This window comes from Abramis brama (assembly GCF_963993115.1).
Source record: "Abramis brama genome assembly, chromosome: 25".
In the NCBI taxonomy this organism is placed as follows: Eukaryota; Metazoa; Chordata; class Actinopteri; order Cypriniformes; family Leuciscidae; genus Abramis; species Abramis brama.
Window position 1 is genome coordinate 17,409,624 of NC_139987.1, and position 26,593 is coordinate 17,436,216.

At 38.8% G+C, this 26,593-nt stretch overlaps 1 protein-coding gene across 1 annotated transcript in view; it reads left to right on the top strand.

The window, feature by feature from the left end:
* Positions 1 to 21,272, top strand: part of ppm1e (protein phosphatase, Mg2+/Mn2+ dependent, 1E) — a 49,570-nt gene extending 28,298 nt beyond the window's left edge. The window contains exons 2-7 of the mRNA XM_084104767.1: positions 7,284 to 7,405; positions 11,010 to 11,209; positions 13,468 to 13,656; positions 13,748 to 13,891; positions 14,833 to 14,926; positions 15,976 to 21,272. Of these exons, the coding sequence (XP_083960893.1) occupies positions 7,284 to 7,405; positions 11,010 to 11,209; positions 13,468 to 13,656; positions 13,748 to 13,891; positions 14,833 to 14,926; positions 15,976 to 16,913 (1,687 nt within the window). The 3' untranslated portion in view covers positions 16,914 to 21,272. The remainder of the gene's footprint in view (positions 1 to 7,283; positions 7,406 to 11,009; positions 11,210 to 13,467; positions 13,657 to 13,747; positions 13,892 to 14,832; positions 14,927 to 15,975) is intronic.
* Positions 21,273 to 26,593: the final 5,321 nt, after the last annotated feature.

The following is a 26,593-nucleotide window of genomic DNA, read 5'->3' on the forward strand; positions in this document are numbered from 1 at the left end:
TAATGTTTTTACTTTTACTATGGTTTACTGTTTACTGTTTTTCGCATAGTATATAGTAGGAAAGTATTCGATTTTGGATGCAGCGTATGTGTATATGCAGTAAGCAACCAAACCATGCATCCTAGCCACCACAGCAACATTCTAAAACCGATTCAGAACACCTTTAAAAGAACATAGCAACACCCTAACAACATTCTAGCATCATGCTGGTGGTTCCTTCAAAGAACAATGACATTCTGAAGACCTTGGTTCACAGTTCACACCAAGGTCGATAACTATATTAAGTTTTAATAATCGTTCTAATTCTATGAGAATTGGGAACACCAGTAACTATAACTCTAATCTCACAGAGCAACGATATTATTGGAATCACTTTAAGAATGATTAAAGTGGCAGAAGACAACTGCAGTGCGCTTATACTGTGCGTCAGTGTGGGCACTAACACTGTTTTCTCTATAGTTATATTGACAGTTATCGTTCTTGGTATGAACAGGCAGTGAAAAGATCTAGCTTTCCTTTAGTCATTTATTTTTCTGTAAATAATGGCATGGACATAATTTTATTCATTCAGTTTACACCACTCTGAACAAAGCCTCCAGAAATTATTATAGGCGAAACAGTCCGTGACATTTAGAACTAAATGCTGCTTGTCTGTGCCTTGAAATTGCCGTATAAAGATTCAATAATGAGGATGCTCTCTGAGGCCCAGTTGCTGACTTCCTGTAATACGACTTCCTGTGACATCAAAAAGCAGCCTATTCTGATAAAGCCCTATTTCTCTCTTTATCTTTAGGTCTCATTCTGTCTCTCTTTCTATTTAGCTCTTACTCAGTTTGTCGGTAAAGGTATGCAAAGCTTTTCAACCTGTGCGACGTCAGCAGGCAGGTCAAAGGAAGAGAGTATGAAAAGTGTGGGTTAGCGCAATGTGTGGGTGTGATGACGCCATCTCTCTCTTTTCTCTCCCTCCCTTTCCGAAAGCGTGACTCTGAGGCGCTATACTGAGCAGAAGAGGAATGATGGGAAAAGTGGGGTTTTCATGAAGGTCCTTGACCCAGAACAAGCACTAGTCTTTATTTAGGCATGCTGTTATTGTACGTGTGTGTGTGTGTGTGTGTGTGTGTGGGAGGACAGTGGGTGTAATAGAGAGATTGAGAGAGTGATGGACAGGAAGAGGATTTAGTTTGGTGTTAATCCTGAATGCTTCTATTAATAACCCTTGAGTCATATATGTGAGCGAGCGCCCACACACACACACACACACACACACACACACACACACTCCAACTTATCAACAAGCACCCACAAATTTCATTTAATTTTCACCCACCAGCTCTTCTGATGAACTGGGGAAAGTCCACTTACATGCTGTATTACACAATTAAACATGGTATGTTGCGCACATTGTACTCATTAAAGGAAAAGTGAAAAATGTTGTCATTATTTACTTTCCCTCATGTCGTTTCAAACCCATCTGACTTCATTTCTTCAGTGGAACATAAAAGATGATTTTTCTAAAGAATATCCTGGCTCCTAAATATAATGAAAGTGTTAGAGGACTATCAGACTTTAACATAACAAAAAAAGAAACAAAACACCATAAATGTAGTCCATATTTATCATCTCTTCTAAAGTCATATGATAGCTTTGTGAGGAACAGACCAAAAATATGAGCCATTATTTGCTGAAAATACCTTTTGTGTTCCACAGAAGAAAGTAAGTCATATGAGTTGTGAACAACATGAGGGTAAGTAAATTATGAAAGAATGTTTTTGCGAACTATCCCATTAATAATCATTTTAGGCATGTTTATCATAGTTTAATCTTGATGATAAATGATACTTCATTATGGCTGCACGTCACAAACATGGATCACAACAGAACAGCCACTTATAGCTAAACTGAAATGGTGTCTCAGAGGAGAAGCTGTGTGTGACACTAGTGATGTTGAGTGTTTGGGAGATCTTATACAGTCAAGGACGCTGAAAGTTAATGTAGGAGTAGAAACCCCCTTGAGAGCCTTGTGTGTGTGACATGATTTTGCTGTAGGTGGGTTAGAACGTGAATGCCAAGCCACACTGAAACAAAGACAGGCTCTTCCAGATACACGTAACTATTTCCATATTTAGTTCAAATGTATTGGAAAATAAAATCTTAAAGTCTATTATTAAACAGAATTGCTAATATAATGACTGTTTTCACATTAGTTTCCATCTGTATGCCATTGGTTGAACAGACAGATAGCCCCGCCCCAAATGCACTGCACTTGGTGAGCCAGCGTTACTGTTGTCGATTTCTGAAAATGATTTTTCTAACTTAATTTTACAAGAAAATACTATTTCGGTCTTTCTACAAAATTTCTTGATTTATTCAATGTCACTTGCACTTTGTAATTATTTGTGAAATTTACTAGCAATTTCTGAGAGAAAAGTGTTTCAAAGTAGATCCTACAACAATTTTTTTCAGTGTACTCGCTTAAAGGTTAAGTTATATTTACTGAAAAATTATTTATCTTATCTTATATTTTTATTATGTATTATCTATTTAATTTAAGCAATAAGGCACTTGAGAGCTTGGAAGAAAGCCCTTATAAATATAACACAGCCTCTTGTACCTTGCTTAATTATTGTATTATGAGATGAAACTAATTTTGAATATGTGTGTGGGTCTTTAATTACATCCCTAGTTATAATTACTGCATTCGTATGCAATGCAAGTCCATCAACAGCGTGTATTCGTGTGCGTGTGTGCGCAAAGCGTCATTTCTCTCCTGACATGAAGTGTGACTATATAGTGTTAGCCACACTGAGCCTTCATTCCTCTGAATGACGTCAAAGCAAGGCTCCCCGACACACATTTCTGTTTCTCTCACTCTCCTTCTCTTTTTTTACCCTCCTGCTGTATAGTTGCATTTATCTTCCGTAACCAGGCTAATCTGTTAAACACAACCAAAATAAGAGCAGAGACAATTCTATTTATGCTTAATTTCCGTTCACAGTCTCTCTGGCAACACATAACCATGCTGTGAGATCTTAGTCTACTACAGAGACGGCACTTTGTGTGATGCTTTGAAGTCTGGGGAAAAAGAAAGCAGCGTGTATGTATATATATATATATTTTTTTTTTGCAACTTGGTTGAGAGGACAAAAAAAGACTCTTCTCTAATCCTCATTCCTTAGCATTCCTCAGACTCCTCTGTGCTGCTTAAGAAACGGGCGTCTCCCATTGGCTCACCTTAGCTGTGCCCGAGAGGCTCAGCCAATCAGAGCTCCCCACCTCAGCACCCCCTCCCACTCAGGTAGTGACGGCTGCGTGCGTGTGAGAAGGAGAGAAAGAGCAAGAGCATTTCTATGAATGGAAATGCGGAGGAGGATCCCAGAATGTGATGGCAATTGGCATGTCATTTCTCTCTCTTTCTGTCGTCGTCCCCTCCTCAGGCCATCAGTTCCTCCCACATCTCACTGTCACTTTTCTTTCCCATCTTTTCATATTTCTGTCATGGCGGACACTAAAGCACACTGCTGTCCCTGTGGCACGCATGATTTCAAAGACTTCCAGTGTCTTTTAGGATCTGATTCACACACCATGTTAGTTAGGTATCATGGATGGGTGGATAGGTGGATGGATAAGTGGATAAATAGAGATAAATGGATAAACCGATGAACAGATAGATAGGTATCCAAAAAACAGATAGAGAGAGAAAGAGAGAGAGTAAACAGATAACAGATAGATTGATTAACATATAGATGAACAGATAAATGGATAGAAATCGATAAACAAATATAGAAAGGTGGATAGATCAATGAACAGATAGATAGATAGATAGATAGATAGATAGATAGATGGACAGATCTGCGGATGGATGGATGGATGGATGGACACAGACAGATAGAAAGATGGATAGATAATACATGGATAGATAGATCCAAAAAAGATGAACAGTGTAATTAGGATAATTATGTGGGTAAATTGATTCTGATTAAAATCTCTTTCATCACTTCTTCATACTGAGAGAGCCAACTATATCATGTTGTCTGGAAGAATCCGTTAGCTGTTAGTTTTTAGCCTCCTTCTCATCTCTCTGCTGGATCCTTTCATTTGGAGCAGACCGTCATTGAGTCGTCCTTGAGAACGCTCCACTTTCCGCCCTCCTGTCTGCGGGGCTGGTATTCCAGCCTCTTGTGCTGACTGTGTTTGTGTGTGTGTGTGTGTGTGTGAAGCAGTTAGAGATTGCTCTGATTTCTAATATCTAACGTGTGTTCTGACCTGAGGGCAGATGGTGGCTTTTTTCCTCACTACAACATCACTCATCACAGCATCCCGTCGTCATGGCGCAGCCCACGTTGTGCTGTCATGGTTACGCAGGCGCATCAGCTGCCATTGCTGTACAGCCTCATGTTTCTATGACCACCAGAGCGGAGGCATTTTAATGCATTATTAACATATTCATAATGCCTCATTTTTGGTTATATTTTCTTAATACTTACTCGTGGTAGCACCTTGACAGAGAACTGTAACTGATACAAGACTTTAGTTGTGGGTTGCTCATACTTTATATTCTACAATTAATGGGTGTAACCAAGAATATGCAAGTATTATAATGGTATAGATGACATACAACATGTATAAGATGTATTATATGGCATTATAATTGAACATTTTATAATACATTACATACAGGATTCATAGACAGTGTTACCAGAAACTTAGGGGGAAAAAAATGATTTAGAATTAAATCCATTGTTTTAATTGTTTTAATTCATTATGGACCATCGTTCATAAATTGAGCGCGTCATAATAAATGTTTTGAGGATTAGGCCATCACATTATTGGATGGCTGTGTTATCCTCTCTCATCAGGCCACAGCTGAAGCTATTAATTCAACAGAATGTTGGCAAACGCTGCTGAAGCCCCTCACTGACTGAGTGGACGGGAATGGCACATTTACACTGTCCAAGACACACGTTTAGAAGATTTCTGTGGTATATTTATTCACTGAGATTAATGTGTTCCTCTAGTCAGATAATTGTTCCTTTCCACAGTTAGAAACTGCACTTATTTGTCTGTGTTTTTTTATTTTTTATTATTATTGAATGGTCGGAAAAGCAATAATTAAATAGTCTTCTTTTTTGGGGGGATTTGCTTTATAATATACTGTGTACTTTATATATGCAGTACCTTTCAAAAGTGTGGGATCAGTTAGATTTTTTAATACTTTTATTCAGCAAGGAAGCATTACATTGATCAATAGTTATGTTACTGTAATGTTACAAAATATGTGTTTCAAATAAGTGTTGTTCTTCTTTTGCACTTTCTATTAATCAAAGAATCCTGAAAATAAATGGTTTCCACAAAAAAAAATATATTAAGCAGAAATGTTTTCAGCATTGATAATAATAATAAATGTTCCTTGAGGCCTAAATTAGCATGTTAGAAGGATCATGTAACACTGAAGACTGCAGTAATGGCTGCTGAAAAATTCATATTTCCATTATAGGAATAAATTACATTGTAAAATATTAAAATAGAAAACAGTTATTTTAAATGGTAATACTATTTCACAATATTTCTGTAATGTGTGGGTGTAATAAAGCACACAAAGAAGAAGTGGAGAAACAAAAACAGTCTTTAATAAATCCAAAACAGAACACAGGCCTTGCCCTCACTAATACGTTTTCATTTTAAAACGCATCTTTTTCTCTCCATTTTGGCCTTCCGTCCACATTGAGGTGCAGTTTTTGTCCTGCAAAGCTTTTCGAAAACACTTTCCCAAGGGAATGTCTACATTAATCCGGATGCTTTAGAAAACGGTGTTTTGAAAACGCTCTCTGTCCACACTAGCGTATTCAAGCCTTCTCCAAAGGTTTCTCATCCACACTGAAATGTCAGAAAACACTAAATTTACCTCACTGCGCATATACAAAACCTCATAAAAGTTCACTGAGATGATACAGACTGAAAATTCTCATGCTATTCTTCTGGCAGGATCATTTTATTTAGCAAAATCTCACCATTCACAGATGCATCCAGGTCAGTTTTCAGACAAAAACACTTGTCTCCGTGTGGACGGAAGGCGAAAACGGAGAGGAAAAAAACAATCAATAGTTTTCAAACTAAAACATATTAGTGTGGGGTTGTGTTAAGTTAATCTCCTGTGACTGACAAAGAACTGAACAAAAAAACAACAACTCTTTTTAAAAAAAGGGCTTAAATACGAGTGTAATTAAGGATAAACCGGAACAGGTGTGGGAACTAATTAACAACCAGGGGAACTAACTAGAGAACTAAGGCAGGCAAAAGAGGAACAGAAAACAGTGAAACAGAACCAAAATTGAAAACGTTACAATTGCTGTTTTACTGTATTTTTGATCAAATAAATGCTTATTACAAAAAGCATAAAAAATCCTTACCAACCCTTAACTTTTGAACGGTAGTTTGTGTGTGTGTGTGTGTGTGTGTGTGTATATATATATATATATATATATATATATTCACAGTCAAAACCGGTTCCATAAAGGTCTTAAAATGTGCATTTCAACTCTGAATTAGATTATATTCTTGTAATCTACCCCCCAAAAAATGTCAGCATGTCAATATGTCATATAAAATATAGGATTTCTTGTCCTTATCTTGAAAATCATTGTCAGTCATTTAATGGGGAGATCCCTGCTCTGTTTGGATGAAAATTCCACGATCATCTCTTATGAAATCCTCTTATGAGGATGACAGGGCTTGTCTTTAAGTGTCGGCTCTTGATTTCATAATGTGCAGTTGTATTTATTTTCAGTGATCCAGCAGGGTCCCGGCTCTCAGCACTGCGGAGTGCTAAAGTGGATTTGGGTCAGGCTAGTTTTAGAGTGCCTCTCCTCCTCTCTCAATCCATCAGAGCGACAAGCCCTAAAAGGATATTCACATCAGTAGTTAAAAAACCAGGCTTTAACACTTACAGTTCAGCTTTTTACCCTTGTTCCCCAGCATAAGCTTTTTTAAAGGAATAGTTGACCCATACTGAAAGAAAGTCTTTTTTTTTTGGTGCACAGTGATCATGAGAACCTATTCAGATGGATTCTTTGGCCATTTTCTCTGTTTTGACCTATGCATATTGCTTTTGCCTCCTACTCATCATCTCACGGTTAAACGAGCTCTCGTTCTGGTGCTGAGAAAAGAAAAAATGAAGGGGAAATTGAATCAAATCCTGACAGCGCTCCTTTGCATAATGTTTCTGTGATCTACTCAGCAGATGTTTTAAAGCGCTCTCTCTTTCTCTCCTCATCTCTCTTTCACAGTAACTGCCCTTTCTCCTTGGCTGCAGCTCTGGCCCGTGGTACAGCAGACAGTATTCTGCAAAGCGATCTTTCTGTGTACCATCGCATCAAGAATGCGGAGGACGGAACAGACAGGCTGCCTCGTGAGTGACCCATAAAAACTGCATCACATAAACATAAACTGAAAAGACTCAATTAATGAATGGATAACTTGGACTGAGACTAGTCTAGCGTTGATTCATTGTAGTTTTTGACACTCGTCGTGACCCATCTGAAGTCATGCAGCATCAGTAAAGCCAGAGAATCTGTATTGAAGTCTTGCTATCGAGTAGAGAAGAGATCACATAATATTTGATCCGAATGTAGGCCATTCTGCACAATTTTGAGACTCCTATTCAAGTGCAAATTTAGGTCACTTACTAACTTAACGCTGGCCTGAATTGCTTTCTTATCTTTCTATATTCGAATTGAAATGGCAAAGGAATTTGAGATGGAAAAGGCTTCTAATGTGCCACAGTTTTAGCTGTTGTTGAAAGGAGAGCTCCGAAAATCGATTCATATTTGAATGTCAATCACCTCTTTTTGTTATGAAATCATGTCCGTTCTGATTAATTTCCCCCTTCACTTCGCTCTCACCGTCAAGACTCTTTCTGTAGCAATAACTGTAAACTGAAAGTATGTTAAAACAGATAATGCCTGGCATTCAAATGTTGATGTGCATGAAGTTAGGGATGTAAAATATTTCAGTACCATATTTGTTATCAGCCTATATTTAAGATTTTTTACATTAATACATATCGGTCGAAATTGCATTTAATTGTACATGCCAAGTTGCGTTATTTTTACTTTTGGATCACCTTATATTTCTAAAAACACTAATCATTTCGTAACAATTTTTTAAATGTAATCTTTAGCAAATATCAAAATGAATATGAATTTTTCTTACTGTACATTATAATGTTGTGATGGCTATATTCACCTCTAGCATTTAAAACAATTGATTTTAGTTTTTAGTGTTATATTTTTCATTTATTTAGACAATATAAGCTCCTGTAGAATTTTACCAGCAACCATAACATGAAAATAATTATCATTATAATATATAGTAAATAAATGAATTAATTAAATAGATATTAAAATTCTATACTTTATTGTCTGAATAAAATAAGAATAACTATGTGTAATTTTATATATTTTAACATTCTCGTGCTGCCATATGTAGTTACTGATTTCTAATGTAATTCGACAAACTAGTATGTTATTTTATTTATGTATTTTATCGTTTTCGTGCTGCCACAGTGAATTATGGGATATTAGGTCTGGCTGCACAACCAAACAGATTACAATTCAGTTTTTTACTGACTCAGAAATGACAAATTTCATCTTTAATTATGACCGACAGCAATTTGTTTCTGTCATAATTCTTTAATAGACATGCTCCAACTCTGAAAGAAAATTCAGAGTTTTCCCACTGCTAATTACATTGCGGTGGCATTCATGTACACTGATCTCATAAATACAATCATTCCGACAAGTCACAAAGGCTGAAATAATTCTCTGTGGTTCACATCCAACTACTGCCGTCATGAGTTAGCACAGACATTCACTTAGCACACTAATCCCAGACACTTTCCTGATTGGACGGTAGATTTATAAGGCCAGATGGACCGCAATCTGCGTTGAGTTTAAGCACTGTTCAAAAATACGTCAGAGCTCGAGAACTCCACTTGAGCAGAGTCTGGGTTTCCTCAGCCGGGACAGTTCATCAAAGTGTGGTCCTTTAAACAGGCCTACGTGACGTGACCCATGCCAGCAGCAGAGAGTATGTTCAGTGGAAGTTGTAGCAGTGGAAGCGACTGACTTCAGTACACTGGGCGGCAGACAGACGTCTGCTCAGGGCGAAGGCAGTACATACTGTTCACCCGCGCAGCCCTGAGATGGCAGATTCAATTTAGACTCTGTGCCCACGGAGACAAGACGTAGAGAGAGAGAGAGAGAGAGAGAGAGAGAGAGAGAGAGAGAGAGAGAGCATCTAAAAGGATAAGGGAAGAGGAAAGAGCATGTAATGTCTACTTTACAACCATCAAACAATCTAAAAGGCCTCTTCGTCCACACAATGATAAAATACATCTGTCAAAAGCAGCACTAACTGATGACTGATGGACAAAAAGGGAAGAGGAAATACTGCCATTGAAAAATATGCCACAAATTGAGTCATAAAAAACAGACACTCCATTAGGCAAATCTGGGACGTTTTGCCATAAGTTTTGCTATGCAAACTCTTCCAGCAAAATTTTATGAGATTAAAAAACAAATAATTTGATTGCCAGTGATACTTTTAAAGGTTTTGCACCTACAAAATAAAACGCTGTCTTAATTTACTCACCCTCATGTTTTTCCAAACCTTTATGACTTTCTTTCTTCAAAACCATAACAAATGTTTTAAAGAATGTCCATGCTGCACTTTTTTCATACAATGAATGCAAATAGTGACCAGAAGACCCAAAGCGCCATAAAAGTTGTTCATAGTTCTTGCTATTTTCCAAATCTCTTGAAGTCATACAACAGCTTTATGTAACACTGTTAAATGTAATCTTTAGCTTATCTCAAAATAAATATCCATTTTCATACGGTACATTACAATTTTGTGTTGCCTAAATACACTTGTCGCATATAAAACAGTTGAATAACAGTTTTAAACAGCATATAAAATAATTTCAGTTTTTATTGCTATACTTTTTAATTTATTTAGACAATCAAGAATTTTAATATCGACCATAACATGAAAATAATTATCATTATAGTAAATAGTATATACGTTAAAATAAATAAAATACAGTATTTTGTCTAAATAAATTTTAACTCAATATAGTAAGATTAATGCAAATAGTGACCAGAAGACTAACAGAAGACTAAAAAGTTTTAAAAAGCATCATAAAAGTAATTATCATATGGTATATTCCAAGTCTTTTAAAGTATGTAACAATGTAGACTAAAATTTAAGCCTGTAACTTTTGAATCTTATTTACACTGCTGATCTTGTCCTTATCTTGAAAATCATTGTCAGTCATTTAATGGGGAGATCCCTGCTCTGTTTGGACTTTGATTTGGTGCATTGTTATGAGAGACATGCGTCTCGACCTTTTAAGATGTGGGTTTGTAAAAACATGAGGATGAGTAAATGATACCAGATTTTTCATTTTTGAGTGAACTATCCCTATAGGCTATAGGCACTTTTCAATACTCAAGCTATTTAAAACAACAAAACAAACCTGTTAGTTGTGCATCAAATGCTTTATATTACCGTCTGAAAAGCTTTGAGAACGGGAGAGCGTGTGTTTCAAACATATTGATATCGAACTTCACAGAACTAAGGAACGTCAGCTTTAGTCCATAGAGACCAGAGCTGGAACAATCCCATCACCATTAACCAGTCACCTACTCTCTCTCTCTCTTTCTCAGTTGGCAGATGGCCTCTTTTGCCCACTGTCCTCAATTCCGCTTCCACTGTGCATTTAATCAGCAGCTCATGCACTCTTCCTTTCCAATACGATATTACAGTCAAATCTGTTTGGCTTGCGAGCAAAAAACAGCACTGTCTGTTTGCGTATGGTGCATGTATGTGTTTTTTTTGTTTTTTTTTACAGTGTTGTGACATATGAAACAATGGTTGATTAGTCATCATGAATCAAAGCAGAGTGTTTGTGTTAGCATGTGTAACATGTAACATGTTATTTGCCTTGGCAGAGATCGATTCGGTAAAGCTGGCACGGCTGATCTTTAATAAGCTGTGCGAGACGTGCTGTCATTGGCTGAAAGAGTTCCCGTATCGCCGCCGCCACATGCCGTACTACGAGACCTCCATCCACGCTATTAAAAACATGCGCCGAAAGATGGAAGACAAACATGTTGTCATTCCTGACTTCAACTCACTCTTCAATATACAGGTATGACCTTGATCGTGAGTTTGAATTACCTTTTATTTTTAATAAAATACACTACCGTTCGAAAGTTTGGTGTCAGTAAGTATCGAGTTTCAGGATTACTAATATTAAACTAGCACAGCTGTTTTCAACATTGATAATAATAATAAATGTTTCTTGAGCAGCAAATCAGCATATTAGAATGATTTGTGAAGGATCATGTGATACTGAAGACTGGAATAATGCTGAAAATTCAGCTTTGCCATCACAGGAATAAATGATGCATTTTTTTTATTTATTATTATTATAATTATACTTAACAACCACATTACAGTTTTACTGTTTTTCATAAAAGACTTCTTACAAAAATCATACCGACCACATACTTTTAAACAGTAGTGTATAATGAACATCAAATAATCCAAGATTTCTGTTCTGTCACAGAGACAAATATAATTTCATACTTATTTCAGGAATGTCTGTCAGATAGGGACATTTTATCCGTGGTATGCCAAATAAATTCTTACAACACATTTAATGGTTATAGAGATTGTGTCATGCACATTTCAGGCAAAGGAAAATTCTTCTCTAAAGTTTATTTTTATGTCCTTTTTGATGGAGAGAAGATAATTTAATATCAGCAGGAAATGTTAAAAGACAGATTTAAACCTGCAACGCCCACATGAGCACCAGGGCTCAATGTGTCTGAGGATCTAACATGCTAAGGCATCTAACATGAATGCTAAGGCTGTCAACAGCTCATGATTGTTTTTCATCAAAAACTCATGTTAAAGCCTCTTCTGAGCCTTAACAAATAGCTCTCACAAATGTGAGTCTAGGTTCTGTAGATGCTAAAGCACCGGTACACTTAGCATCACTTTTCAACATAATAGAGTTGTGTGGAATGTAACATCCCAGCAGAAATAACATTATGTAATTTCTTTCCTGATTGCCAGTGTAATTTCCAGTCGAGCGAGAATGTGCTTCGTCACTGGAAAGCAATAAGTGCAGGCAGATTTGCCGTCTCACATCTAGATCTACTTGATTGTTCGGATGAGATGTGTGGGCTATTCTTCCTCCAATAAGAGTAAACACTGTTGCATAGCCATCCACTGTTGCATAGCCGTCCACTGTTGCATGAAATAAACCCTCCCTAAAGAATATCCCATCCTGATGGCAGCACATTTCATCAATACGCTCTTCCCTGTCCTCATAGTCTCTGTGGCGGTTCTTCACATCTGCCATTTGTACATAAATGCTGGGCTTTTACTGGTATTATTGGTGAACACCAGCATCCCTTTGCCTTAGGCAGAAACAGATCAGAGACCAGTCTAAGTGGACATCATTCAGAGCAAGATATGTAAACATAGTTGTTGTTATATCATTGCTGTTCTATGCAAGCGACTCGTCAAAACTAGAATACAAACTAATGTATTCCTAATGCGAATATTTCAGTCCTGAATACATTAAATAACTGAGACTCAGTATCAAAATCTGGGATGATTATGCATTTAATTTTCAATAAACTACACTGAAAAAGTTGCAATTTTATGATTTTACTGGCGTGATTATCTTGATTTGTACTGTATGTTTTGTTCCCTAGTCGGTGAGGAAACTCATTTTCAGGCAGACAGCTGTTGTTTTACAGAACATTGCATGCAAGATGTGGAAATTTGTATTCATTGAATAATCAAAGAAAATCAGTTCAATTCAAAATAGTTGTTCAGTGCATCCACCTGTCATGCTTTGTTGATTAAAATTGGAGCTTTTCAATTGGCCTCGAGCCGCTTGGGTTCATCGTCGACGCAGTGTCAGTAATGGCAGCTCAAGGAGTCTTTCATTATGAAATCCTTATTTATACCAATGAGAGCTTATCCTGTTTGACCAGCCCTGCTACGGAACTAAGCCATTTAATGATTCGTAAGCTGCTGATAATGAAAACCGATCGACTAGAGGAAACACCAACATTTGATTTGCATATATTTCTCATGTGTAATATTTCATTTAGCCACGTTCGCTGATCTGTTGGATGCCAGAGGCTGGCACGTTTTTGTTTTGTTTTGCATTGAGAGACGTTTATAGAGATTTATTTCAATTAAGAATGGATTATGGAATTTTTTTGTGGCAATAAGCTATTAACAACAGAAACATTTATTTCAGTTCAGCGAGTGACTGTAACAAAATTTGAATCCTGATAAAATCTTAAATAAATTATATATAGTTTATTTATTGTCGCAGGCGTTTTATGAGGTAAAGCTAACAAAAAAAAATCATGTGTTTAGGATCAGGAAGAGCAGGCGTTTTTCGCCGTGTTTGACGGTCACGGCGGGGTGGACGCTGCCATCTACGCTGCCAATCACCTGCACGTAAACCTGGTCAGACAGGAAATGTTCAGTCAGGATCCGATAGAGGCCCTGTGTCACTCCTTCAGACTGACAGATCAGCGATTCATGCAGAAGGCGTCACGTGAGGTAAGTTCCTTCCCTATAAACACAGTCAAGATGCTCCTATCAGCCCTTTGTGCACTGACAACATCTGTGTGCATCCATATGTCTGGAACAGAACCTGCGCTGTGGCACCACAGGGGTCGTGACCTTTCTGAGGGGTCACACGCTGTACGTGGCCTGGCTAGGCGACTCACAGGTCATGATGGTGAAAAGAGGTCAACCGGTGGAGCTGATGAAACCACACAAACCAGACAGAGAGGTGAGGTGTATTGTACATTATTTTTTTTATTTCATTTCATATTTAATTGATATACAGTACACTACAGTTCAAACGTTTGTGGTCAGTAAGAGGTTAACACCTTTTTTTATTCAGCAAGGATGCTTTAAACTGATCAGTGTGCTTTGAAGTGACAGTTAAGACATTTATAATGCTGCTTTTTCATTTGTAAAAAAAACTTTCTATTCATTAAATAGTCCTGAAATGTTTCTTGAGAACCAAATCAGCAAATTAGAATGATTTCTGAAGGATCATGTGACACTGAACACCCTGAAAATTCAGCTTTGCCATCTCAGGAAAAACTTACATTGAAATATGTTAAAACAGACAAAAGTTATTTTAAATTGTAATACTATTTCACAATATTACTATATTTTTTATCAAATAAATTCAGCCTTGGAGGGCTTAAAAATCTTTACAGAAGATTTAATTTAAAATAGTAGGAGACCAATATAGAATTGGCGAAAATTGGTCCTAGATCAGTCCCAGATCAGACCTTTATTTTTACCCCAGATGTCCAGGGGCCTGATGTATAAACCTTGCGTACGCACAAAAAAGGTATTTAAAAATTGTTTACATATTTTTCACATATTTACGGCAAGTTTTTTTTTTTATATAAATCCCGATTTGTGTGTGGAAAATTGCCAAATTGTGTGCAACATTTATACACGAGGCCCAGCTCTTTATGAAGGATGTCCTTCACAGCCCATTCAATCGACAAAAGTCACAACACACTCCCAAGAGTGGGTCTGTTGAGCCGAGTCTTTGGAGCTTTAGCTATATACTGAAATTGTATGCAAGTCACAGTCTGACATTTCAGCCAATTCGAGTTTTAATAACTGACACTGAACTGAAAATGATACTAGCTGTTATAGTTAATTACTCCTCATGACTGTATTGTTTGTTTGTTTATGTGTGTGTAGGATGAGAAAAAGAGGATTGAGGCTCTGGGTGGGTGTGTGATCTGGTTCGGCACATGGAGGGTGAACGGCAGCCTGTCCGTGTCAAGAGCCATAGGTATACGACCTTTGAGATTCCAATACACATTTTAACATGCAGAATTGACAGCCCTGTTTGTGCTCTGTAAAATGCTATGAACAACTGCACAAATCACTTGAATAGCACTTTTCACTATACATACAGTACTGTTCTAAACCAGCTTTACAGTATAGTATCTCACAAATCCCAGTAATCAAGCTAAAGCCATCAGCGGAGAGGTAAAAACTCCCTAAAACGGTTTTAAAGGACTTTCATTTTGGGCTCCTAGAAGATATTCACTTATTTAGACAGGATCTTTTGTAAGTTAAAGTGAACTAAAGATCAGTGTGTGCGTATTTTTAGAAGAGGATGTTCAGGCCACAACAGAAAACCCTTTATCACCACACTACAGATTTCAGTATGAAGGAAACAGCATTTTAGAAAGGAAACCCTGGCACAGACCTGATTTAATCAATGTAGCCAGATTGTGCAGCTTCCACTTGGTGTAAATCAGTAGCTGAGTCTGTGTACTACTGAAGAACAATATTGATTATTGTTAAAACTTAATCAACTATACTGATTCTAAACTAGTTGGAGTTGAAAAATGTACCAACCAGAAATTTATTTGAATTACCTGACTTCTTCATTACATCAATAAATTATTGATACAGTATCAGTGTCCTTTATAGTATGTACATTAGCTAGTGTAAGATTACGGCTTTCAGGCTAATGAACATTGCCGTAATAACAAAGACTGACCTCCAGCAAAACCCTTAGGCAGTGTTCCCACGGCTTCGTGCACAGGAACCGTTGCACTCCTAAATGCTGATAGCTAATCTGTCAGATAATCCCATCAGTTTAACATTTAATTCCCTTAAAGCTCTTGATTCATAAATAGGACAAGTGAGGCTAATTCTGCCATAGCCTAGGCAACTGGTTGTTTGCAATTACAAAAGTCCAGGACATGTCCGAGTCATATTTCCATCCAAGATCAAAAGAAAAAAATATTGAAACATTTTTGATAGTTTTTTTGCATTAAGGCATTATTATCTTGACAATTAAGTATTTTTTTGTATGTCTATGTGCAGGTGATTCAGAACACAAGCCCTATATCTGTGGTGATGCAGACTGCGCCACCTTCAACCTGGACGGCAGCGAGGACTACTTGATCCTGGCCTGCGACGGCTTCTATGACACCGTGAACCCAGATGAAGCCGTGCGAGTGGTCAGCGACCACTTGCAGGAGAACAGCGGGGACACCTCCATGGTGGCCCACAAGCTAGTGGCCTCGGCCCGAGACGCGGGGTCCAGCGACAACATCTCGGTCATTGTGGTGTTCCTCAGAGATCCCCGTTTGCCCCCACCCTCAGATGAACCGGAGGAGCAACGAGAAGAGGATCCGGTGGAGGATGCGGGAGAGGAGGAGGAGGAAGTGGAGCCCTTGCAGAGTGAGCTGGTGTGTCAAGACGGAGGGGCGGAGAACGGAGGAAAGAACCGGAGCGGCTGGCCACTCCAACAGTGCTCGGCGCCCGCTGACCTGGCCTACGAAGACCGCATGGATTCGTTTACGGACAGAACAAGTCTGAGCATCACGGGGCCAGACATGCGTGCAGAGACTGGCTGCTTCAGGCTCCCAGCTTCATCAGGCCTGCCCCCAATGAGAACCGTCACGCCAGACCTCATACACCCCTACGGCGGGGTCGGCGCGGCCTACCGTCCCTACCAAGAGGATGGCCCCATTGGGTACAGGCAAAAGCCCCAGCCTAAATCCACAGTGCCCTCCTACACGCAGACCACCTCAGATGGACAATTGCTGGAGGTGGCTGCGCTCTTCCCTCAGGAGGGCCGGAGGAAGAGGCGGCTGGAGGTCATGCCGCTGAGGAGGGAATCGAAGAGCTTGATTCGGAGGGCCAGAGAAAGCCACGGTCCTCTGAGCTGCTTCCCTAGCGTGCCCTATCCTCTCCGCTCCCCAGAGAGGAAGCCTGGGATAGCCTTTCCCCATGTAACCCACAGCAAAAGGGTCTAATCAACAACTTCCTTGCCCCATCATGCCGCCCTCTGTCCCTGAAGATGAAACATACTCATGCAGCGGGCGCACGCATACACACATGTTGGCTCCGTTCCAAAACCTTGTGAGCACTCTTCATAGGCAGCATTTTAAGGTACCATTCAGATGGAAAATATATATAATTTTGGAGAAATTCTAAGTGATAGCTATTCAGAGAAAAGGTGCGGTCACTTTTACCATTGCTTAGAGAAATTTAATGAGCGAGATCCAATCATTTCAATAGAAATTTGTGTGAAAAAGAGGGCGAAAAAGTTGGTCATGCGAATTCGCTGTGGTGACCAAAGGAAATCTGCTTAGATTGAAAGTGACGTCTGTGTGAGCAGGCAGCATTTTAAGAAACCCTTCAGATGGAAAAGATACCTCGTTTCGGACAAATTCTAAGGCAGCATTGCATGTATACTTGTGCAGAAGGCAAACATGACAAACTTGGCAGACGAACGAGAGGAATTAAACTATTGATTAAAACAGTTAAATATAATTAAAACCAGACTTTTTTTGTGAGTGCTGCAGTATTTACTTATCAGAGAATAGTTGCGGTCACATTTACGAAATCCAGTAATTCCAATAGGAATTTGCGCATTGAGTTTCATGTGAGAGCAGAAATGTTCACTATGCAGATTTCGCTTTTGTTAAAGAATTCGCCACGTTGACCAAAAGAAATCTGCTTGGTTTGAAAGTGACGTCTGTGTGAGCTGCGCTTCATTTGTCTCAACACTATTGACATGTACTATGTGACCGTACCTTATCATGTTGTTATGATAGCAACATGCTGACAGCAAACCCTACTGAAATTCCTTTGTGCTCATTGCTATTCGTGTTACTGCCTATGTAGATGGTCCAAATGAGTCACTTTTGAGATTTCATGGACTGCTGTCTATGTAAGGAGCAGGCAGCGAGGCAGCTCACTGGGTTCTGGAACAGAAACACACACTCAAACATATGAGATACTACATTGCATTAACGCTTCCACATTTATCTTATATGAGCCAGCCTATCAGAATCCTTCATTACTCTCTGCCAGCTTCCTCCTCATCCTCATAACCCTCTCTCTGATCCAGTTTGATTTGTGTGTGTGGAAAGAGTGTTAACACTGTCCTAACACTATCCTCTATTTACACACACACATAACATAAACCCGGTGTAGAAACAAGCAGGTGACTGCGGTCAACAGGAGTACAGATCTTAAATCTGGTTTCTGAGGCAAGAGAAATGATACAGCTCTTGGTTATTAAAGCCATTTTAATGTCCAGACACTATACCTTCTGATGAACTTATTCAGAATAACCTCATAGACCTTTTATTTATTTTTTCCTTTTTATCCAAAGCGTACACTGTATGAACGGGTTACTTGATGATGGTGTGAGGATGTCATTGAAAAGCGAGTGGCATCATATTCATTTGTGTATGTTTTTAGCACACATAATGTATGTGCTGTTTATGGCCCCTTGTTTTACCTTGTTCGTTTTGTAAAACGTGAAAACCATAAATGGCACTTTCCACAAATAGGGTACAGTTTAGTTTTGCTAATTGTTTATTGCTTTAGGAAATAACAAAATCACACAATTTTAGTAACAGAGTTGCAAAAAAGCAAACCTCATATAAATATTTCTAAAGGTCAAGCACCACTTTCACTGACCATTTGTTGAAAGAACAAAAATGATTTTAATTTTAAGAGGCTTATTTTGTATTCTATTTGTGGAACGTTCTGGGCTGTTTTTGGGCGGCTGCCACGTCAAAGCATTTGAACATTCAACATATCTCCAACCACCCTTTGATGATGCTAACTAGAAATAACATAAGTCACTGACAAACAACACCTGTTGCTTTTCCAATCATCGCCTTGGAGTGAACATATCAGATCAAATTTAGATGCAGTAAATATTCTATACATACTCAGTTTCAAAACCAAAGAATATGATCATCAGGAGGCACACTACCATCCCTAGACAGCGCTACACCTACAACCACCTACAAAGAGCTTGTTGTTAAATCCTGCGTAGTCAAAGACTCAGTTACCAGTCAAAACAAATATGTTCAGCCAAATATTTTATTTCTTTATACTGGCAAACTGGATTAAGATCTGTTTGATTGTCAATCTAAGCTTGTATAGGATGTGTAAGTGTAGCCCAGAAGGCTTGATTGACATCAGAACAAAGCCGACAGGAGATGCTCATAGTTTGAAGTGCCCCTCAAGTGTTGAGGACATGGATAATAGAGTTTCAGCAGCACAATGTGTGCCTTTATTATCTCCAACATTGGCCTGTTTTTGACACGCTGTGAAGTTGATGTAGAGTCAATTTGACCGCTCTACTACTTTGTTTATTCTAAACTCTACCAGTTTCTTTATTCAGAAATGGATGCTTAAGATTAGGACTGTCTTTTTTTACCATCTTTACCATACTTTTATTTTTTTTTATCAGAATTTGTTGAAAATTGAAATGGTAGAAGTACATATACTGTACTTTAACATTACAATTTAATAAGAGTACACTGACTCATTACTCAGTTTAGAAATATAAATTATTATCGGTCTCTCAGTCACTGATATCATGGCGCCATTTAGAAGCAACATGCTTTGGAAATTCTTGGCCTGAAAGGGAGAATTCACCCTCAAAATGAAGATATTTTGAAGAATGTTGGTAACAGTTTTAGTCGTAAGGGTTTGGGACAACATGAGGGCGAGTAAATGATGACAGAATTTCATTTTTGGGTGAACATTAAGCTGATCGTGCTTTACCGATTACCAAGTGGACAGAACTATGAAGCAACTGTCACAGTTACAAAAGTATGACCCACAAAACACTGTTAGTATGAGACGGGTGTGATCAATCACCAAATGGTCTGTGCAATATTATATTCAGTCTTCAAACTCATTTAGAAAACTTAACAGAAGAATTGCACTGATCAGTTTCCATTTATTTATTTTAGTTTGCAGAGGGATGTGGGCGGGGGCGGGGCTTAACATCCATCATTCACTCAGCCTTTGTGTTGTCATTCAAGCTCCCCTCATCATCCGCTTCCAGCCACGAATTGAGCCCAACTTCTCACCCGACACCATTGTTCTCCTGTCAAAAAAGGGGGCTTGAATGGGAAGTTGAACAGTCATTGTGCATTTTAACTGGTCCAGAATGTACATCCAGATGTCGAATGTAAGAGGAACCCTCCTTAGAGCTTGAAACATGAACAAGGAGGAGGATCAATGAAACATTTACCCCCATTAAAAGACTGTCCCGAATGTCTGTACACACTCTACCGCCCATTATGAGATTCGTCACCTGGTTTTATACCCTTGTGGAAGTTTCTGAGCACGTCACCGGCTGCCCTGCCACCTCCATCATGAATCGTAAATCGTAGATCTGCACAGGAAGCGGAAAAACGTTTCCTCAAGGCCTTCGGTGCAGGATTGATGACTGGAAATTGATGAGTGCAGTTCACAGGACATGGGCCTCACGACGATGCTCCGCTCCACATGATATAGCCTATGCGGATTATAGATTCATAGAGCCTTCCCTTTTCTCCCTCACCATCATGTACAATCTCCCTCACGATCATCACCTCGTACGGGGCACAAATGATATATCAGAAGTGTAGTAACTTACATATATTGTATACATGTACGTACGTATGTGTGTTTTGAGTGCGTGGGTGTGCGTAACAGTTGAGATGTGTATGTGATGTCTGTCTGCTAAATGTGCTATTTTAATCACCACTGATAACTCAGATGGATACAGAAATCTGTAACGCTTTTCAGTAGGCCTAACCCCTGGCCCCGCCCCCTTCTCACTGAAGTACGTACTTGAAAACTACTTGGAAGTGCGGAAAGTCTAACAGACGCAGCACTGGGCGTCTGTAATACAGTCACAGGCAGGCTCTCGCTTATTCACCGAGTGGTAATGAGTCAAAGGACCAAAGTTTTCGGACGGTTAATTTCAGTGAAGAACATCTCACTTCGTCTTCACATACTGTTGAGCCTTGGCCCCCATGGACTGACTGTTAGACGCAGCGTTTCCCCTTAGCGATAGTTTCTGCGTCAAGGGCGCACGCTCTATCTTTCATGACGGTTAGCCCTCTCCTTACTTGCTGTCACTGCTTTTTGTCCATGTACTGTTCAGTACTGCTCTTTTTCTGCTAGCAATAATGAACCTACGCAAGCCATGAGTGAAGAGAGCTCTTCAAAGGGCTTGTCTTCTCTAAAGCAAAGATGAGGAAGGGTTTCCAGACAACTTAAGAGTTGGGGGGGGGGGAGTATCTTAAAAAAGAAAACCTATGTTAATGGTCATCACTGTATTCTATTAAACCTGTGTTGATGAGAAACCACTACTGTACTCCAAAGAGTTTTTGTTTTTTGATGGGATGCGTAACAGTTTTAATGGTCTGTGCCTGAAAGCAGTTTCATCTTCAAGATTTTTTACTGATCACTTTGGTCATAGTATTAGCTATTTATAGAGGGAAGGTGACCTGGAAGTCAGTCAGATTTAGATCATGGATTGAACACACTGATGATGTGATTCATGATTTAAATAGCTTCAAGGTTCAGATTTAACAACAACAAAAAGTTTTTTTTGTGTGAAATGCCGGTTTGCGTCAGTCATACTATATGTTTTGTAGATCCTCCATACAAATATTGGAAGGCATGCAACTGAACAAACAAACAAAAATGCTACAAAAAATATACTTGTAGCTTACTAAAAACAGTAAAGTTTTTGCTTTGCATTTGTTTCGTACAGCCATTCACACGGATCTACAAAAACGACTAAAAACGCTGTATTCTGCTGACAGGCCAGTAGTTGGCGATGTCACTTTGTAAAAAAAAACACTACGGCTGTTTCTCAATTCCAAGAACGCAGAGAACGGACTTGTGTTCTCGTGGAGACCGGTCTTGCCAAGCTTCCTTGGAAGAACGAACTCGGAACCGGCCGCAATGACTTCTGGGACACCAGGCGAGTACTAGCTCAAGTCTGCATTCGATGCATCCTCGGTATCAAGAACACATACGGGTTCTTTCATGCGTCCTCTGTACTTGCGTTCTTGAGAATTGGGTCTGAACTTCGACGGTTAATGATGACGTAAAACGAGAACACAAGGACGCAAGATCGCTGAAGAACGCATATTGAGAAACACCCTACGGCTGTTTCTCAATTCCAAGAACGCAGAGAACGGACTTGTGTTCTCGTGGAGACCGGTCTTGCCAAGCTTCCTTGGAAGAACGAACTCGGAACCGGCCGCAATGACTTCTGGGACACCAGGCGAGTAGCTCAAGTCTGCATTCGATGCATCCTCGGTATCAAGAACACATCCGGGTTCTTTCATGCGTCCTCTGTACTTGCGTTCTTGAGAATTGGGTCTGAACTTCGACGGTTAATGATGACGTAAAACGAGAACACAAGGACGCAAGATCGCTGAAGAACGCATATTGAGAAACACCCTACGTGACCTTATGCGCCAGAGAAACGAGGGCGCCGCCATCTTTCGAATATTGTCATTTAACTTTCGTTTTGCGGTCGCTCTGTATATTTCTATGACATTGCTGTCCAGGAATAATTAGCTTTTGAAGTGGATTTACTTAATGTAAAGTTAACGAAAGTTATCATGAGGACTGTAATGTTTAAAGCAGATGACAAAACAAATGTCAGTCGACCGGGAAGATTTTAAAACGAGCCGTTCATTAATAAACACGCAAAATCGCTGTGAAAATACAGACCGGAAGTCAAAAGACAACGAGCGCAGTGCTGAAAAGGGGCGAGGCTACATAAATTCTATAAGAGACAGAGCGTATTTAGGCCACGCCCACACCCGGGGGGGAAACAATCCAACCCTCTCCATTGACTTTGCATTGCGAGAGGCTGCCTCCTTGTCATTTCTTGCTTCTAACAAAAGACAGAAAAATGCCTAAAAGCTGCTGTGTGACAAGGTGTACAGCAAACAATCTAAAAAACCCAGAAATAAGTTTGTATTAGCTCTCGACCACAAAAAACGAGTGTTTAGGACAAAAAGATTGGACATTTCCAATCCGGCAACACTGCTCTGGCCGCTTCACTAACGTTAGTTTGCCAGTTTTGTTAGCTTGTTTTTTAACAATGACAGGAGAAAATCCAATTTTATCTTAATGTGCAAGGTCACTCACTGTCCAGGGCCGCGATTTTTATTTGCAAAAGTTAATTTTAACGGACGGAACCAGATGACCGTACACGCTCAGTCAATGGACGATCTGACAGGATTAACGTTAACGCTACCTCCGGTTGAGTGGCCTGACTTCTACACCTACCCGATAGAGAAACCGAGGGTAAAGAGAAACTGAGGGCACACACAGGGGCGTCGGACTGGGGGTAAAAACCAGTACTGATTACCAGGGCCCCAAGGGGAGAGAGGGCCCTTGAAAAGTTGAAATATATTTTATTTGGAACACAGGGGCCCATCAGGACTGCCTGTGCATAGGGCCCGGGATTTTGTGCTACGCCCCTGGGCACACACACACACACACATATATATAGAGAGAGAGAGAGAGAGAGAGATGCCTATAACTATGTGCTGAATGGTCATGTAAAGACTTGTGTGGTACGATCCGCAGTTCTGCCTAGCCAGCGCCAAGAAGACAACAATGTAAAGAGTGACACTACGGTGCAATTTTAATGATATGAATATTTTCTAGAAAAAAAATTCCAGATACAGCATACTCATTTTTCATCGATTCTTGCACCCAACAACACAACAAGATGACATTTAATAATAAAAATATTAATTTAAGCTCCTTATTATGTAGCCGAATCTGTGCTGGTTTGTATTGGCCGCCTCCAGTTTTCCGTTTGTTTTGCCTCCAGCTAGCGCCATGACGTAACAGTGACGTCGGCGCAAAAGGGGTCTATAGATTGAACAGGTATGCGTATGACGTCACAGTTTTTCCTAAATTAGCATTTTTGTAGTTTGCACGAAGACGATAATGGCTACATTTTCAAAAACGTGCACTTTGAAACCCGTTTTTCAAAAGTTTGCATTTTCAGGCTCTCAAAACGCTGTTTTAGTGAAAAATGGTTTCGTGTCAATGGGCCCTAAATCTTATCAGCATTTGCAACAGTCGTGAAAACTTTGTGTGTCAATATGCGGTAGGCCTACTGTCAATTATCTTGTGAGGTGGCGTACTTAAATATACCTTAAGAGCTGAAATATATTCCCACACACAACAGTGGTCACAACGCAAGTCGTCATTTCTGATTCACAAAAATGTGACCTCTCATGACCATACGTTTTTTTACACTGATGTGTGTCTTGCATTAACCCTAAATGCAAAAAACATGTTTGGATTGGTCTGTAAAGGGTCGTTTAAACAGAACACTTATGAAATGTCTTGTGCTCGTGAGATTCGGTTTGAATCAGACTCATTCAGTGAATCGTTAAGTTCGCAATTGACTCTTCGCAAGAGTCATATTTTAGTTATGTCTGTATGTTCGTGAGGCTTTACATGAGTATGACATATTCACTAAATAGTTTCAGATTTCCCAAACCCGTACACTTTATGCCGATAAAGTCTCCATCAGCCCATAAGATTTACAGTAGTTTTAACCGTCTCGGACATGTTACAGTCTTACGGTAGGCTACACATTAACAGTATAGCCTTACTATTTCTATTAATTTCTATTAATTTACACACACAAGACCTGGTTGTGACCCCTGAAGGTTTTCTGAGCCAGGACAAGTAATTATAGTCTCCGTCCTCCACCTGTCAGGCCTTGGCAATAACACAGGACAATTTAATTGAACAAGCTGCATTTTAATCAAGCTACTTGCACTTCCTGTGGCGATAGGAGCGTGAGCCCGTGTCACACATGCAACATTGTCACCTGGTTTGTTACTTGACTATTTTAAATGACTTAATTTAATAATAATGAAATAGTTTTTATAATTATGTGTAGGTCTATAGACTATACATAATACACAAATACATAACACCATGCTACGTTTATCAGCAGTACAGGTGTAATGTAAGCTATAGCAGGAAGTGCCTCCTGGTCTGTGTTGAGTATATTAAACTTTAATCACTCTTAAATTATTAATGGTTATATATTTAAAGCCAGTCCACAGTGAAGCACTTCCTAACCAGTCCCTGTTGAACTTCAGAAGAGCTTTTCCTCTTCAGACATGTAGTTTATGTAATTATTACGCAAACCAAAATAGGGCATGCGTTGTATTTTCGTGTCAAGACTCAAGCTGTTACTGAAAACCAAGCAAGCAAGGTCAATTTCGGTCTAAAAGACTCATTTCAAACTAAATCAGCAGTGATGTTGTGTTAAAGCATTGACGTTTAGAATCAAGACATTAAACGTATTTTGTTTTCGATCATGACCCAGCATAACTTAAGCGAAAGCCAGCTAGTGCTTTTGTGTCTAACGTGTAACTAAAAAAAAAAAAAAAAAAAGATGTACTTGAGTTAAGATTTAAGCTGGATTTTTCCGGTTGAGTGGTCTAGATTGAAGGTGATGAATTGCACCGAGAACAGGATTTAGTGTTCCGCTCTCTGGATGAGCAGTAAATTAAAACGGTGTACTTAGCGTCCAACACTTTCCCCACAAAAAAAAAGAAAAAAAAGAAAAAAGGTCCAGCCTGTTACATAAATCCTCTGAAACTGCGGTCATGACGGCACAAAACACACACACATTTAGAGGCTTAAATAGCTGGGAATGTTAAAGGATGTATAGGTCAAACCAGGTGTTATCAGAATCCCGAGATTGACACGGATCCATCACAACATGTCTTCATAAGAGACTGGAGTGAGTGTTGGCAGTCAGGTGCTGGAGGAGTGGAGGGAACGGATGTGAAGAGGACAGACTCAGAGCCAACACGCACTCATCCACATAAACACTGCTGGGCTTATTCTCACACAGCACTGATCTGGCACTGCAGTGTACAGACTAGACCAGACAGCAGGTGCGGACAGGCAATGGACATGCACACACACACGACACAGCAGTCAGTGTGTGAATCTCACCAAAACCAGATCCTGGTCATATTTCACCCCAACATATAAAGCAGGAAATAAAAAACATAGTTTACGTCTTAGAAGTCCATTTTTAGAATCATTACGATTATTGAATCATGTTTATGACAATTATAATAAACTTTTTAACAAGTTTAGCTTAATAAATAAACTTAAAATCTATATTTATAAAGTGTATTTATAAATAATAATAAATGTATTTGCTTTTAATGTATACTGATTTAAAATAAAAAGTTATACAGTAGCATAAATCAACTTTAAGAAAAATTTGAATGCCAAAAAAAAATAATTTTTTTTTTTTTAAATAATAATAATAATAAAAATCTACTTAATTGTCACAATTTCTTTTTACCTAAATTTAATATAACACCTACACATATTTATATATATATATATAAAAAAATCATTATATTTTATTATATAATTATTTTTAGGCTGAAATCCAGGTCATATTTCACCATATTTCAAAATCTGAAATAAAATATAGTTAACATTTTAGAAATCGTTTTTTAGAATCATATTTAGAATCACATTTTTACAATAAACAAAGTTAAAATATATATATTTTTTATATTAAGAACATGTATATAGTGGTATAATAAAGGCATTTCATTTATGCTGATTAAAAAAATAATAGAGTAAATAAAAC